Raw genomic sequence first — 14083 nt, 5'->3', positions numbered from 1 at the left:
CCCCCCCCCCACCAGGTTCCAGAGGACTGGAGCCACCTTGTGCCTGAGGGAGGCATGATGAGAACAGCTATATGCTTCCTGAGGCAAGCGTCCCCATTGTCTTCAGCACTGCTCAGGACTCTCAAGTCTGTGACAGCGAGAGGGATCCCTGAGCCCTAAAGTCTATGGGGCCCATATTTTCCTCTGAGGTGCTTTCTTTGGGCCTGTGGTTCCATTTCTGACCAGATATGGTGGATGATGGAATTCTAGTGAAGTTCAGTAGGCTTCTTACTAAAACTGGACAGTACCGACACAATATGAGGCCCTACACTGAGAAGTTCGATTGAACTTTTGAGTATCTGGAAAGTTCAGGAGAGCCTGAGTATAGTTTAGTCGAGGAGGGAAATGCCATCAACCCAGACACCCATGCAGTTTGTGTCTGCCTCTCCTTTGGCAGCTCCCTCTGGGTCCCCTCAGGCCTCTCCTTTGGCAGCTCCCTCTGGGTCCCCATGCGTTGCCATGCTCTCCGTTCTCCTAGCTGCCCTTCGAGGAGATCACCCTGGCCCCGGTTAGCAGAGGACATCAAGGTTCAGCAATAGAATGGGGCCCATGATGAAGGTCAGAGAACCAGGAAACTTGTTTTAGAGGACCATGAGGCACAGTTCACCTCTGGCAGTGAGCAACAGGAACTCGCTGTTGCCAGTCTCTCGCCACTAGAGGTCACCCAGGAGGCAGGGCACCTACATCCATCCATTCTGCAGGCTTGCTATAACTCCAACATGGAGCCCAGCGTTCAATGTCACAATATCAATAAGTATTTGCAGAATATATGAATGTCTCCCCAAATCTAGACATGAGGTAACCTCCAATCGTCTGTACAGAGAAGAACCAGGAAGGTCTCTTAGTGTTGTGTTATGCCAACATAGCACCTCTCTATACTTTCCTTTAGGGACCAGTCAGTCCTGGTTACTAGCAAAGGGACGGGTGTGTACATGCAAGGAGGCAGTTTGGGCTATGCCCTGCCCCTCGCTGGGGAAACGAGCTCTATCTTGTAGACCTAGCTCTTGGTAGCTCAGGCCCCAGCCTTGACGTTCATGGCCTTGCTCACCAAACCGCTTTGAGAACCTCAAGCCGTTGGAAGGGGGTGGCTGGACAGGGCTCCACAGTCATGAATTGATGCTGGCACTCTCTGTCAGTCGAGCATACTATTTAGCTATTATGATGCCACTGGGGTGTCTCCAGTGTCTACACACACGGGAAATAGGGATCACACTGGAAGCCAGATCCTGTCAGATTTGTTGAAATACTGGTTCCCAACTCAGAAAACTGACTGGTTGCCCCTGGATGATGGTGAGCCAACTGACAATCCACCAGCACACTGGTATATGCCTTGGACCTGGTCTTAGGGTTTCTCTTGCTGGGATGAAACACCATGAACAAAAAAAGCAAGTTGGGAGGAAAGGGTTTATTTGGCATACACTTCCACAGCACTGTTCATCATCAAAGGAAGTCAGGATGGGAACTCAAACAGGGCAGAAACCTGGAGGCAGGAGCTGATGCAGGGGCCATGGAGGGGTGCTGCTTACTGGCTTGCTTCTCCTAGCTTGCTCAACCTTTCTTACTTTCCTCCTTTCTTTCCTCCTTTCTTTCTTTCTTTCTTTCTTTCTTTCTTTCTTTCTTTCTTTCTTAAGATTTATTTACTTATTATATATGAGTACACTGTAGCTATCTTCATACACACCAAAAGAGGGCATCAGATCCCATTATGGATGGTTGTGAGCCACCAGGCAGTTGCTGGGAATTGAACTCAGGACCTTTGGAAGAGCAATCAGTGCTCTTAACCACTGAGCCATCTCTCCAGCTTTCAACCTGCTTTCTTATAGATCCCAGGACCACCAGTCCAGGGATGGAACCACCCTCAATGGGCTGGGTCCTCCTCCACCACTAATTAATAAAATGTCTTACGGCCAGATCTTATGGAGACATTTTCTCGTCTGAGGTTCCCTCCTTTAAGATAATTCTAGTTGATAGAAGACTAGCCAGCACAGATCCCACATCTCTCAGACTTTAGATCTGGTGGCTACTGTCTCAACCCAGCTTTTCCTTCCAGTGGACCCTCTTCTGAGCCCATGTCTGGAGTCTCTCTGTCCATCTAGCCTGTAGGTGTGTGTGTTTGTCTGACTCTTCTCCCTGCTCACCCCATACTAGAGCCTTAAGTGAACACGATCCCTGTTGGGGACTTCTGAGACTGTTGTGGCCTTGGAGAGAGGAGACTGGATAGGTGCACAGGAGTGACAGGGGTGGGCTCCGTCTTTTAGAACCTTTATTGTAACCTTCAAAAGTTAGACGACAGACTGGGCAGTGGTGGCACACGCCTTTAATCCCAACTCTTGGGAGGCAGAGGAAGGCAGATTTTTGAGTTCGAGGCCAGCCTGGTCTACAGAGTGAGTTCCAGGACAGCCAGGGCTACACAGAGAAACCCTGTCTTAAAACAAACAAACAAACAAACAAACAAAGTTAGATGACTTCTCTTGACCTTGACTTACCCATCAGCAGGAAACCCAGGATAAAAATCGCTGCTTTCTGAGGTGGGCATTAGATTGGTCAAGGCTCAAGGGCAGTTCCAACACAGGACTTTGTTTCCATTTGTCAAGAGGATGCTGTAGCTGAGGACCTGTGTGCGCTTGAGTTTGTAGTGGACCAGGTGGAGCTGGGTCAATGCTGTGCCTGGCAGGAAATGGTCATCTCCAAGGAAGAGTGGTCTCCATGCACACTCCAGTTCGTTTACAAGACAACCTGGCAATAGTAGTGTTTCCTCATGGCTGACACAACTGAGGCTGGGAGCTGTTGTCACTCACCCCTCTCTGCCTTCCCCTGGAGTGGAGTACATGAATGATGGGGTCCAGGTAGGTTCTGCCCAGAAGTTCTCTTGCACCAACTACTGGACTTGGATGTTCTAATTCTCTGTAAGTATGTGGGTGGTGGGTAGAGGTTATGTCTCTGTGTGGAGGTGCATGCGTGTGAATGCAGGTAGCCATGGAAGTCAGAAGAGGATGTTGGATACCCTAGAGCTGGCGTTAAAGATGACTGAGAACTGCTTGGCATGGTGCTGGGACCTGTACTCTGGTTCTCGGCAGGAGCAATGCATGTCCTCAGTACTGAGAGATTCCTGCAGCCCCAGACTCTTGGCGAGTTCTCTCTTACCCCGAGCCAGCTCCATTGCTGCTAAATGGTCACTGCCTCCTCCTCCTGTGACAGCTGTCCTGTTTGCATAAGTCCAGTTCCCTAATAGTTTCTGAGCATATCTAAATTCCTCCATCGGCATATTTTTTGTTGGGACATGCTGATGTCTCTAAAGGCTCAAAGAAGGACTCCAATCCCTGGAGGAAGGAGATTAGCAAGCCGGTGTGAGTCCAAATGTGGGCGAATGCTCCCAAGGCCACCCCGTGGCAAGGGCAGGGTGACAATGGTCAGTCTGCTTACCTTCACCTTAGGAGACTTGATTAACTACAGAAGCACATCTGCCACCATCACAGCCATGCTTGCACATGGCTGCCTATAGCCCACTCTACAAGGTCCATTCTGCTGGATCATGGTACCAACACTGCAATGGAGGGAGGGAAGAAGAAAATGGCCAGAGTTGCTATTCCAAAAGGCCCAGGGGGATGACGAGGTTTCTTAGGGAGAGCTGGGGGACCAGCTAGTGAGCCCTTTTGGTCAACAGAATCAGGTAATGGTTTTCTGTGAGGTTGGAGGATCTTAGACCCCCAGATTAGAGGACTGGGGTGGGAAATTTGTCAACCAATTAGGCCAAAGAGATTTGTTTGTTTGTTTGTTTGCTTGCTTGTTTTTTGTTTTTTGGGTTTTTTTTATTAGATATTTTCTTTATTTACATGTCCTATGATTTCTCCTTTCCCAGTTTTCCCTCCAACAAACAAACAAACAAACAAAAACAACCTTCCCCCTCCCCATGCTTGCCTCCCCCCTCCCCATGCTTGCCACCCCACCCTCTCCCACTTATTGGCCCTGACATTCCCCTACACTGGGGCACAGAATCTTCACAGGGCCAAGGGCCTCTCCTCCCATTGATGATTGACTTTGCAATCCTCTACTATACACATGCTGCCAGAACAATCAGTCCTTGGTTGGTGGTTGAGTCCCTGGGAGCTCTGAGGGTACTAGTTAGTTCATGTTGTTGTTCGTCCTAAGGGGCTGCAAACCCTTCAGCTCCTTTGGTCCTTTCTCTAACTCCTTCATTGGGGATCCTGTACTCAGTTCAATGGGTGGCTGTGAGCCTCTACATCTGTATTAGTCGGGCACTGTCAGAGCCTCTCAGGAGAGAGCTATATTAGGCTGGCTTGTCCTTCCTCCAGTCTCTGCTCCATAGTTAGTCTCTGCAACTCCTTCTGTGGGTATTTTGTTCCCCCTTTTAAGAAGGAATGAAATGTCTACATTTTGGTCTTCCTTCTTCTTGAGTTTCTTGTGGTTTGTGGGTTGTTCTTCCTGTATTCCGAACTTCTGGGCTAATGACCATTTATCAGAGAGTGCATACCATGTGTGCTCTATTGTGATTGGGTTACCTCACTCAGGATGATATTCTCCAGATCCATCCATTTCCCTAAGAATTTCATAAATTCATTATTTTTAATAGCTGAGTAGTACTCCATTGTATAGATGTACCACAATTTCTGTATCCATTCCTCTGTTGAGGGCATCTGAGTTGTTTCCAGTTTCTGGCTATTATAAATAAGGCTGCTATGAACATGGTGGAGCATGTGTCCTTATTACATGTTGGAGCATCTTCTGGGTATATGTCCAGGAGTGGTATAGCTGGGTCCTCTGGTAGAATTATGTCCAATTTCCAGAGGAACTGCCAAACTGATTTCCAGAATGGTTGTACCAGCTTGCAATCCACCAGCAATGAAGAAGTGTTCCTCTTTCGCCACAACCTCTCCAGCATCTGCTGTCACTGAGTTTTTTATCCTGAGATTTGCTTTCTGGACTGCACCTAAAAGATTAGGCTGTGGGGAAGGACAGGGAAGGAAGTAGGGTACATGCCTTGAGTGTCTAGCTGCAGATTGAGGCTCTATAGAACCCATGGGGATGGAAGGACTAGGTGGCATGGGGTGGTGTATGTAGGTTCACCTTGTGTTTTCTCTTGAACATATTCCCGGTGTCTGTCTTCATTGCAGTAGAATCCCACCTTCACTGAAGGGTCTAGTCACCCCATGAGCAAGTGGCAAGGCCGGGAACTGACCACACATCTAGTCATGTCTGTGCCAACCGGCTGGTACTCCTCCAATGTTTCTCTAGAATGCTTCGCACTTTCTTCTTTAAATGTTGGCCTCTTTCCATCCCACACAGCCTAGCACTTGCTAGTGTAAGTCCAACCTTAGTGAACCACCTGCCTTTTTTTCAAGCACCTGTCCGGAGGCTGCTTGAGTACAACCCTGGCACCTGCAAAATAGAAGTCTCTCTCTCTCTCTCTCTCTCTCTCTCTCTCTCTGTGTGTGTGTGTGTGTGTGTGTCTGACACAATGTCTGTCTCTCTTTCTGTGTCTGACACACTGTCTATCTGTCTGTGTCTGACACACACACTGTCTGTCTGTCTTTCTCTCTCTCTCTCTCTCTTGTGTGTACACACACACACCATGAATTTAAAACAATGAAGCTGGGTGTGTTTTCTGACATGTCCCCATCCTGCTCCCCAGAGATCCTCCTGCCAGTCTCAGGAAGTGGCACTGTGTTTACCCAGGTACTTCAAGCCACACCCGGTGACAGTTCCTTTTCCTGCTCTAAGCTCTGTCAACCCACCCTGCATGTGAAACACAGAGTCTTCATTTCACACATCTCTCTCTCCACCTCAGCCACTGCTTTGGTCTGGCCTTGTGTGGTAGCAATGGCTTTGCATTTCCCTGGTGATGGCCTGCAAGGCTCCATTTGGAATTGGGGGAGGGAGGGGATCAGGTAAGGCTGGGAAAGTAGCTCAGTTGGCAGGAATGCTTGTTGAGTGTACACTAGGTCCCGAGTTCCATAACCAGCACCACATAAATTAGGATAGTGGTGCCTATCTGTAAGTCTACCTCAGGAGACCTTAGCTGCAAGGACTAGAAATTCAAGGTCATCCTTCACTGTGTGTGTGTGTGTGTGTGTGTGTGTGTGTGTGTGTGTGTGTGTGTGTGTGTGTGTGTGTGTGTGTGTGTGTGTGTGTGTGTGTGTGTGTGTGTATGTGTGTGTGTGTGTGTGTGTGTGTGTGAGAGAGAGAGAGAGAGAGAGAGAGAGAGAGAGAGAATCAGAACACATGAGATCCTGTTTCAAAGAGAGAGAGAAGGGAAGAGAGAGAGGGAGGCATTTTGGCCAGACCAGGAGGTCTACTATGCTCTAGTTGCTGTGTAGTCTTACCCTGGGACTTCCATCTGTTCCCTCACTGGCCTGCTGTCACACCGGCTCTCTGCTATCCTTTGAAATCTCCCTCTGGGTTTGCTCCAGGTTCCCAGCATTTTCTGCTCTTTGTAGAATGCTCTCTCCGGCTTCTGATATGCCTTGCTCCAGAAATTCATGTGGTGAGTTAGTCACATGTTTTTTACCCCTCCAAAGAGGAGCATTCCTTTTGATCCTTCCTTAGTTAGGAGGTCACTCAGAATGGACCTGCTTTTCTTTCTGGGCCACATGGGTCATTAGAGTATGTAAATATCAATTATTGGTTTATCTCCCCAGCAAGAATACAGGACTTGTCCCCATGGACAAGTGGATTCATCAAATGAGTAAGTTCCTGTGTACCACTGCCACAGGGACCTCTTTCGGTGGGTTCTCTTGTTGTTGGGCATCTATGCCAGGAATTAGCTCATTAGATTTCCACAGGACTCAGGGAGGTGGCTACATGTAATTCCATTTTACAGATCAGGAATCTAAAGCTCAGAAAATCCAAGGGAGACCACACAGCTAGCAGCAGGCAGAGCCCAGCTCCGATGCCAAGCCAGCTTGCTGCCCAAGCGCACATGCTTAGCCGCTGCTCTGAGCCATGCTTGGGCATGAGAGACAGGATTCAGTGCTGCCTGGCTCTCCTGGGCCTCTGCCAGAGTCTTCAGATAATTTTTCCCTCCAAATTTACCCATGCAGTTATCAGATTTCGCTGATCAGCCCTTTCTGTTTTTTACCCTTACAAACTCTGGCTTGTTATATGAGAGGCCTAAGAATTCTTTCCCTTGTTTTTGCTCAGGGGAGGGGGGTGCTCAACCCAGGAGCCTAGGGTCTCTCACACCATACGCAAGGGCCCTAACATTAAGCTACATACCTCCTGCAGCCCGTGTTCCAGCAACATAGGCAGTTTCAGATGGGGGGAGAGAGGGTGGGTACTTCATGGGCTACGCTAAAGCTCTGGTGTAGGAGGCTGACTGGCCTTGGCCCATGTCTGCACCAGACCAACTGCCATGCATAAGGAATACAAGAGCACTCAGACTTAAGGTGCTGGGCCCGGACACTTGAGATGCAAAGTCTCCTGTTCATGAGCGCAATGAGTGTGGTATTTAGGAAAGAATTCTTGTGGGTTAAATTTAGGGGCCTGAAAAAACTCCAAGCCCCACATATTTTTTTGGCAAGTGTCATATAGCACTTTTCATCTGATGGAGAATGAAGGACTTTTTCCCTGTGCCTGGCTTTTCCACAATCTGTCCTGTGTGTGGCTCGTGCCAATGGCCCTGCCACAGATACGCTCCTGGGTTTGAATCCAATTGTCCACTGGAGGTGAGGCCTTTGGTTACTGACAATGCAGGACAGTGGGTGGATTTAGCTCCTTCCTTGTAGATCAACCCTTCAGGGTCTTTTTAGGAGCCTGTGGTTTTGTTTCTTTGTTTTTTTAAAGCAAGGCTCTTGAACATTCTCTCCTCACATCTGGCGCTGAGGTTGTGTGTGGTGGGCATAAATGCTCTCTGGATTTCTCCTCTTGCTGGCCTTTCCTTAAGTCTCCTTCCCAGGCTGTGTGGGCCCCTCCCCTATAGGGAACAAATTAAGTGAACATGGAGGGGCTTACTGGGGAGGCTCAGAGGGTTAAGTGACTTATCCAAGGACACTTAACTGGGACTTCAACTTGGCTTGTGTTCTTCTGTACCAGGAACAGAATAGCTCAAGCAAAATAGACCTAAGTATATGTCCTGGCTCTCAGGACATGCACGTACAGGTGGGTACATCTCACACAGATCTTAATCTGTTACATGGTTTGGGTCCTTTGACACTGACTTGACACTGATTCAGTGTAGTTTGGTTTTTTGTTTGTTTGTTTTTTTAATGGATGACATGTGACCATTGTCAGCAGGGAGCCTGGCTTTGCACAGGTCTAGACAGTGGTCCTATCAGAGTACGTCACTCGGCCCCTAGGCTGAGTGCTAAGGGATGCTGAAGAGGTTCAGGGTTGAGGTGTGGTTGGGGCTCCTCGGCCATGCTGGCTTGGAGGAAGCCATTATGGACCTCAAACCTTCTGCCTCTCCAACTCTGTCCTAGAAGACAGATCTTAGCCTTTTGCTAACATCCGTCCGCTCCGATGTGCTCAGAGCAAGGGAAAATGGACCAACCAAACCCTTCTAATGGTTCTAGGTGAAGAAGGAAGAAAAGTAATCTCAGCCACTGAGGGCCATGGCCGTTAAACAGCAGGATCCCACAGCTCACGCAACTCGCGCACACACAGCCCGTCTTGACACACTTTGTAGCGGGACACACCATCCACCTCACCCCTCCACCCCGCAAGGACCAAAGTCTGTTTAGAAAATAAACTCCAAGAGCCCATCTAAAAGAAAATAACAAAAACGAAACAAACTTTACTTGCATTTAGCCGTTAATAAATAATTTACAGTATGTACACGCAGTGGCGCTCCACACAGGTCGCAGACAGGTGGACTCAGTGAGGGGTCCCCACTTCCAAGCAGAACATGATCAAACACAACCAAAATAAAGTGCTTCAACTCTTTTACTTCCAACATAGGGATAGCTAAAAACCAGCCCGGAGCAGGAGGGGCGGAGCTGACCCCTCCCAGCTACCCACGTGGTTTTGGCAGGGGTTAGGACCTCTGGGAGAGAGAGGCAGGTTCTGCAGCCTCCTGGCCAGTGTATGAGAGGTCCCTGGGGGAGCAGCAGAGGGCTGCTATAAACATTGAGTGGGGCTAGGGTAGGCTCTGCAGGGCCGCCAGTTGGGTGGCCCAGGGGGCTGGCTGTACCGTTGTGCTGGTGGTCCCTTGGGGGCCTCTGGAATAGCAGTAGAGATAGAGATAGATGGTAATGGCTCTGGGCTCTATGGATGGACTCTCGCCTTGAGCAGAAGGAAAGCTAGGGTCCCAGTGACAGGCCTCTGGCTATGGCCAGAGTGGAAAGAAGGTTCTAGTGGGAGGAGAGCCTGCCAGGGTACATGGTGCAGGAAGGCCTCTTAGATGATGCTCCCCCACAAAGAAATGCAGACAAGAGGGCTGGGGGTGGGGGTGGGGGTGGAGCTGCTGACCAGCAGCCAGGAAAGTCTATGAGGCAAGAGAAAGAGCAGAGGGCAGGGCAGACCAGCTGGCCCTATCCACTAGGTCTGCTGCTCATGCCCTGAGGCCGCGCCCTCAGGGGGGCGGGGGCTCTTATGTCTGCTGGCAGGGGTAGGGGTGAGGGTGAGGGGTAGGGATGACAGGAACCAGAGGAGGATCACATCTCTGTTGAAACATTCAGAATGAAAGCACTTTGATTTCTTAAGTGCAATGGGAGAGGGGCAGAGGGTGGAGCCAGAGATGGGGATCTGAGCCCTTGAGTGGTACAGCTTAGACCCCAGGCCAAAACACACCCTCCCTTCAACTGTGGGGCTTTCCAGGCACCTCGATCACATCCACAGTAGGGGGATGCACAGGAGTCTCTGGTAGCATTGGGGAGGAAGGTACCAGGAGGACTCAGCCTGCTGGTTACAAGGTTACATCCATTTGCTAAAGATACTGAGCAGAGACCTCTGGGAGCATCATACTGCTAAGGGGGGGGGGCGGGCTGCCTGGGGACAGAACCATGGAGATGCTACAGTCCTACTGATGTCGGGTCTTGCGGTGTCCCCATGGGCTTAGTGTGTGCGAGTGTGCTTGTGTATCAGTGTGTGCGCGTGTATGGGAGGGCACAGAGGCCCCAGAGTAGGTGTGCAGCAGTCAGCCGGGCCTGTCTCAGTGCATTGTGAGGGTGTGGAAGGAGCTGACTTTCCCAGTGTCTCTCTGGTGATGGGGGTGGGACATCAGCTTAGGGGGCTCTGGTTCGCACATTCACACGGTGGGGTCGGGGTGGAGGGAGCTGCTCTCCCTCTCACACAACTCTACTGTCACAAAAACACAGCATCAATCACCACAACCTTGTCACGTGCACTAATCGAGAGGGGAGAGCTGTCCCACATGCCCTTAGCCCTGGCCAAAACATCTGACGATGGCTCTGAGGGCACCAAGATCAGGCCATCAGCCAGAGGCCACCTCCGCTGCTGAATGGTCTGCAGAGAACACTGGGTCACAGGGAGCCAGCCCACCTGCTGGGCTGCATCCCGCAGCTGACACGGGCCCTCAGACAAAGGAGAAGCCAGGGTCAGGAGCCCAAGGCTCGGGGCGGAGTCTATACTCTCCTCAGTATCCTACATGGCCAACTGTCTACCACAACTCAGGCAGGAGGACCAGAAGTGTGACGGAGCCAAGAAGCATCTGGGGGGCCAAGGGAACTGTGGCGGCGGCGGCAGCCACAGCACCTGGCAGCTCCCGAGTCCTTTCGAACAGGTGCAGCTTGTCCTTGTTGGAGTGGAGCATCTTGCCATCCTCCAAAGCATAGTAGGCGGCCAGCGTGAAGTTCACATCGCCAGTCGTGAGGAGGTCGAAGACACAGGCCTGGTAGTATAGGTCTTCTACAGGCAGCTTCTCCTTGCACTTGGCCACAGCTGTCTCATAGGGAAATGTCTCAGGGACCACGGGAGAGGGGCTGGCCGCGGCTGGCCTACGAGGGCTTTCAGCGTTGGCGCGGAAAGCTTGGAAGTCGATCTGCTGGTTGAGCGGGCAGCCCCGCAGGCAGAGGTAGAGGCCTTGGCTGTCACGGTCCTCCACGGCGTTGACTACCTCCTCGGGCATCCGGACGGCAAAGGTCAGGTAGCGGCCCACCTGGCGCACCACGATGGTGGTGCCGATGTACTTGGCCTGGATCTCCACGTGCTGGCCTGACACCTTCTCTGTGATCTTCAGGCTGTTGGCTCCATGTTTATCTCCCCCATTTTTGGAGCCATCCGCAAAGGCAGACGGAAGTTCGTCCATCTCAGCTTGGTAGACTTTCTGGTCCACACACTCTTGGAAGTTCTTGAAGATGATGGTGAGCTATGGGAAAGAAACAGAGGAGATTGGATTAGGATGTGTGGCACTGCAAGGGTTTCACAGATGCTCAGAGCACTCTTGCAGCTTACTGACGGCCACACAGCCACGAAAGGCAGAAGTGGGACTCTCTGGGTCGTTCTGATTTTCTGACCGCTAGGGCAGTGGGTATCAATAACCTGTGGGTCACGACCCTTTGGCAACTTTCTGCCTCCAAAAATATTTACACTATGATTCATAACAGTATCAAAATTTCAGTTGTGAAGTAGCAACAAGATTGTGGTGGTGGGTATGGGGGTCAGCATAACATGGAGGAGCTGTAGTAAAGGGTTGTAGCATTAGGAGGTTGAGAACCACTGTTCTTGGGTCTTTACATGTTCTTGGGTCTTTACAACCACTAGTCCATAGGCTTGGGAAGGGGTCGAGTGTGATGTTCTGGCCTGTCATCTGAGTGTGGTGTCTGGCTGTTTTCCAGGGAGGATACAAAACTGGAGACATGAACAGTTTTGTGGAAGGAATGGGCACTTCCCAGCTAGCTGGTGGGGCTCCAGAGGGGATATTGCCCCCACTTTTACCACAGTGGACCTCTCAGCTTCAGGGACCCAGGCTGCTGACGGCACATGGAGCCTAGCTGAGGCTGCTCAGATGGTATGTGCCGCAGCAGAAAGCGCTGTGATGATAGCCTGAGAACACTCAGAGGTCCAACGGCCATACTGCACGGGCTAAGGAAGTCTCTTGGCCCCATAAGCATAGGGCCAGGAACTCGAATCATTGCTTGGATGGTAGGAGAGTCAAAGAACCTGGGCTCAGAGTCACAGAAGAGCCAGCCAGGAAGGCCAGATGTAAGGCCTGGGGACAGCAGACAGTGCCTAGCTAAATTTCTAAGTTGCCACAGCTTCAAAGAACCCAGGAAGCCGCAGGTAAGCAGAGAGGCTACAGGCCAGGGCAGTGGAGCCTAGCAGCTTGTGCCCACTTCAGGCTGAGCAGGCCAACAAGTGTTAGTTTCGGGAGGAGTGCCTCGGCTCATCATTGTCCTGTTTTGTGGGTCCCCCATGCTAACCAGGTAGTAAATGGTGGCACCCCGGGGCCCTAGGACCTGAGAAGACCTGGAGCCTTGTTTTCTCACTGTATCACAGGACCATAGGCAGGAGCTATACATGTGACTCTCAGGGGCTAGGGTATTCTGACTTTTTTAAAAAAATGGGTTTCTTCCTCCACTGAAATACTAAAAACCAAACCAAACCAAACCACACCCCAAAACCAAACCAAGCCCCCTCCAAAAATAAAAACCCCAACCAACAAAACCCAAACCAAAAATCCTACTCCAACATCTTTTTAGATTCTTCTTGTATAATACAGGCCACCTGCCTGCGGTGGTGGTGTACTTCTTTAATCCCAGCACTTGGGAGGCAGAGGCAGGTAGATATCTGAATTCAAGGCTAGCTTGGTCTACAGAGCAAGTGCTAGGACAGCCAGGGCTACACAGAGAAACCCTGTCTCAAACAAACAAACAAACAAACAAAAAACAAACAAACCCTAGAACCAAAACAACGAAACACACACAGCCTGGGCTGGATCATACTAATTTTCCTCTTTCTTTAAAAGAAACAAGAACCTTCCCATGACTATGTCAGCTTGGGGTCAGGATGAAGAGTGACCAGCCCCATTCTACGGCTTTGTGGGAGAAAGGGCTGGGAGGGGTAAGTCCCCAGACTGTGAGCCTAGTAGGCACTGGCCACACAGCTTTTTAAGAATGGGATTCTATTTCCTGTTTCCCTCCCTAGGGCTCCTATTTCCAGTATGCACTGGGATGTTAACAGAGGCTAGAGCCTGTCCCTGCTGCATAGCCATAAGCCTTGGACTGCATGAAAATACAGCTACTCTCTCTGATTCCGGACCTATGAAAATGGCGACTTCATACGAACAGAGGTGGCCCGACCAGGGTGGTCTGGGAAGTGGGTGGTCCTGCCACTGGAGGGATGACAAGGCGAGGGACGCTGGTGCTCTTGTTTGGTGTGCAAGGCCACACAGACTTGGGGAAGGGGGCTCTCCAAGTGTCAGCAGTCTCCTCGGAACAGGAAAGGCTGGTTTGGCTTGAACCCCCATCTCTTACAGAGACAGCCTCCTGGAAGGCTGACAAGTTGCCTGACTCCTTGGCACTGGTGCCAGGGACCACAAGTAACAACATGACGGGGGCCTGTTGAAAGCCTGGCGGCCTGCTGCCAAGCCACCATGGATGGATGACTTTCTGCCTTTGGTATCCTCTTTTTCAAAGGGGCCCCTGGACTTCTCTGTGCCCCTCCCCAACACACACACCACACACACACACACACACACACACACAGTGTGTGTGGGGGGGAGAGCAGGAGGGAGGTGAGAGTGTTAAATGATGTCATCTGAAGGGGAGGGTTCCAGAGGGGCAAGAGTTCATGACCCCTGGAGGTCACTGACCCAAGCAGATGAAGTAAATAGTATAATTGGTTTCTGAGTGCTAGGGGAAAACAAACAAGGGTGAAGAGGGTGGGGGAGGTAGAAGAGTAGAGTTCCTACCTTCAGAGCCTCAGTTTGCCTGTAAAATGGGCACAACCAGCCAAACTGGGAGGAGGCCTTGGAGTGGGAAGCTGGCTGACAAGTCTGCTCTTCTGTAGAAAATCCTACCTTGATTGTCCTTGAAGATAGAGGGAGGGGCCAGGAAGGTAATGGTAGTACCCTGTGTGAGACTCTGTCTGCATGTGGCTTTTACAACAGCAGGTGGCCAAGTTACCAGGT

The 14083-nt window shown here is 50.7% G+C and overlaps 1 protein-coding gene across 1 annotated transcript in view; it reads right to left on the bottom strand.

Annotated features, from left to right (window-relative positions):
- Positions 1-8758: 8758 nt before the first annotated feature.
- The window catches only part of Rgma (repulsive guidance molecule BMP co-receptor a), a 43269-nt gene continuing 37944 nt past the window's right edge, over positions 8759-14083 (bottom strand). Inside the window, exon 4 of the mRNA XM_031386984.1 lies at positions 8759-11320. Within this exon, the coding sequence (XP_031242844.1) occupies positions 10613-11320 (708 nt within the window). The 3' untranslated portion in view covers positions 8759-10612. The remainder of the gene's footprint in view (positions 11321-14083) is intronic.

The sequence above is a fragment of the Mastomys coucha genome, unplaced genomic scaffold (assembly GCF_008632895.1).
Source record: "Mastomys coucha isolate ucsf_1 unplaced genomic scaffold, UCSF_Mcou_1 pScaffold21, whole genome shotgun sequence".
NCBI lineage: Eukaryota > Metazoa > Chordata > Mammalia > Rodentia > Muridae > Mastomys > Mastomys coucha.
This window is presented reverse-complemented; position numbering and strand designations above follow the sequence as displayed.